The sequence below is a fragment of the Bombus impatiens genome, unplaced genomic scaffold (assembly GCF_000188095.3).
Source record: "Bombus impatiens unplaced genomic scaffold, BIMP_2.2 scf_3934, whole genome shotgun sequence".
Lineage (NCBI taxonomy): Eukaryota > Metazoa > Arthropoda > Insecta > Hymenoptera > Apidae > Bombus > Bombus impatiens.
This window is the reverse complement of record NT_180353.1, coordinates 1-2954: the sequence shown is the minus strand read 5'-3', so window position 1 is coordinate 2954 and position 2954 is coordinate 1. Positions and strand designations below refer to the sequence as shown.

At 27.1% G+C, this 2954-nt stretch overlaps 1 protein-coding gene and 1 long non-coding RNA gene across 2 annotated transcripts; both read right to left on the bottom strand.

Annotated features, from left to right (window-relative positions):
* Positions 1-185: 185 nt before the first annotated feature.
* On the bottom strand, positions 186-717 carry LOC112214009. The gene is made up of 3 exons (XR_002947932.2): positions 703-717; positions 336-619; positions 186-257 (listed from the first exon to the last, which is right to left on the bottom strand). It is a non-coding gene; the product is annotated as an uncharacterized LOC112214009 (long non-coding RNA).
* Positions 718-1593: 876 nt separating this feature from the next.
* On the bottom strand, positions 1594-2212 carry LOC105682019 (rutC family protein UK114-like; the record flags this gene model as incomplete). Its single annotated transcript, XM_012393680.2, has 4 exons — positions 1594-1722; positions 1803-1858; positions 1941-2009; positions 2179-2212. Coding segments are annotated over 4 exons (216 nt in total), but the record flags the coding sequence as incomplete, so codon positions are not given.
* Positions 2213-2954: the final 742 nt, after the last annotated feature.

Genomic DNA, 2954 nt, shown 5'->3' with positions numbered 1-2954 from the left:
AATAGATATAAAGCAATATTTAAGCACTATATAAATGTTTTTTATTTATCAATAGAATGTAAAATAGAATCAAACAATGAAAGAGGACGATCAATATTTACAATTATAAAATAGAATAGTTTCTCAAAAAGTTAGAAGAAATATTATTCATAAATAATTTAAATTTATAAAATAAAATCTTACTAAACCGAGCGGACCAATTTTTGGAGCCAGAGATGAAGTTGCTCCTACTTCACCTCCAACGCATCTTAGATAGACTATTGAAACAAGTATGCACATGTGAGGAAATTTTACATTCTTGTAGTACATATTGAAATTAAACATTAAAAATATACCTATCTTGATTTCATTAGGGTCGAATTTAGGTGGCATTGTGATGATAACGTTAATACCAAAATGAGACACAATCGAATGAAAGAAATAGGAACGACACTCACACGTGGTAAATCTCGTTCGAAAAGAGTGAAAGAGGTTGTGAAATCGAGGTATGAAGAACCGCTGTAACATGAACTATAATAACTCAACGTAGATTTACATTCAAGTCGTCTAACTGTGACATAATAACACATCATAGTAATAGAACAGTGCGGATACGCCTTTGCAATTTATTAAAATATTCCTAAAACATTTTAATACGCTACAAACATCGAATACAGTCTACTGCTTTAGGTACTACAAAGCGTAGTAGAAATTGGATACCACCTCTTGCCGTTTTATGAAGTGGTTGTTCGTATTCACGTACACTTCATGAATTTTCAAACTCGATTTTTCACAAACGAAGTTCCCAACGCAATTTTGTTATTTTTGATCTTCGTCTTATTTTGAGCCATAGAATCTGTCTAACCACATTTGTATCATGAATGACGGACCACCCTCTATGTAACACAATACTATCCATATCTGCCGCTATGTTTGGTTGTTGTCCATGTTTATTCTTTAATCATTCATATTCATTCGTATTGTTCGTTAGGATACGTTTTCGTTTATTTATTACAATGACATATTTAAACACAAACATTTTGAATATAATATTCTTACAATATTCACGATTTTACTTTTATTTTACGAGATAAAAGTTACATTTATCGTTACACTTTTGTCATAGCATTATAAATTATTATGAAAATACATAAATGTTTTCTTTCTTTTTTATAAAGTAATATAATTTATTTACAACATATAAAAATTCTTCTTTTGCTACACCTGATATTAATTAAAAAGTACTATTTCTTGTGATGAATTACTATTAAGTGTGTTTTTTATAAATTTAATTTTCATGCCAATGTTATATGAAATATTTGGTGACTTTGATCAGGTTACTATTAACGTTCATTATTTTACGTTTTTTATTTTTTTTTATATGTCCTGTACAAAGCAAAATATTAGCGGAAACTTCCCAAAAATATTTATTTCTAAGGTTTTTCAATAGTACAAAAATATTTAATATAATTTATGAGAGATATTTCCCATTACCATTTCCCATTATTTGTTTTTAAAAAATAAACTTATGTTTAAATATACATATGGTAAAAGAACCAAATTGTTATTAATATAATCATAAAAGCATCACACATAAAAATAGTAAATTCGAGATAATATTTAAATGCTTAAATGCAAACGTATTTCATTAATATATAACATTTAAATTAATTTTGCTTATAATATTCAAATTGTTTCTACCTCGCCAACAACAGCAATAACTTCAATTTCAAATTTTGCACCCTACAGCAATATTTTACGTTTAACGTTAGCGGTTAGATTTTGAATTACATGTGTATATTCATATGTGTGTTACTTCTCACCATTGGTAACTTTCCAACTTGGATTGTAGATCCAGCTGGATAGTTCTCCTTAAAAACTAAAGGAAAAGAAATGGCGCGTAGACATGTACACAAATATAACATACGCTTATATAAATAAAACCATAAATTAAATCTTACATTCTTTGTAGACTTCATTTACATCACTAAACTCATTAATATCTTGTAAGAAAATTGTTACTTCAACGACTGTGAATAGATATAAAGAGTAAATATTATTAATGTTTAATAAGATTAATTATTAATATTATTAATCACTGCTGATAATGTTTATCATATCATATTTCTCGATCGTTTCAGAATTGAAAAATATAAATTAACAAATTAGAAAATAAAAAAGATTTTAAATAAATGAAACCTTTATCATAATTAGATCCAGCTTCTTTTAAGACATGTCAAATCTAAAGTAAAGATAAATTTTATATGAATGAAAATAAATAGTAACATTATGTTTAAAAATCACTTTTAGTACAGTACTTGCAAACAAATTATTCTGACTATATAACATATTTGTTACATACTATAATTGGTATATCTAACATTGATTAAATGCAATAACAGTATGTTATATGGATGTGCGATATATATTCATTGTGTACAAGGTATATGATACATTAAAACAGTTTTAATTTATTTATTTCATTAAAAGAATGGAACATACATAAAAATACAACACCTTCATATTAAAAATGTTTTATTTTTTACTCCTTATGATAAATCTGAAACAATGGGAACGTAAAATTTTTATAATTAAAATACTACATATGTATGATATATTAAATGATGACTTTTTATTGAGGTTTTCTCCTCAGTAGCAATATTCCCGATAGTCTGTAACAACGTTATAAATTGTTACGGCTATCAGGTGGATGGGATGCTAACCCCTACCCAGAGCTCGAAGCAAATACTTTACGTAACAATATAAATATCATTTATTTATTTAGTTATCCATCATTTTAGTTGTATAATAAACTCTAATATTTGATAAAATGAGACACTGTGCTGAAAATATTGGCAAGGAGCTCCAAACTTACCATATTATTCATCTGGGACTTGGAGCTTTCCACCATTAATTTCTTCGATAAGCTCTCGTGGTGGCCTAAATTCAACGGTACATCCAACTGATTGGCATGT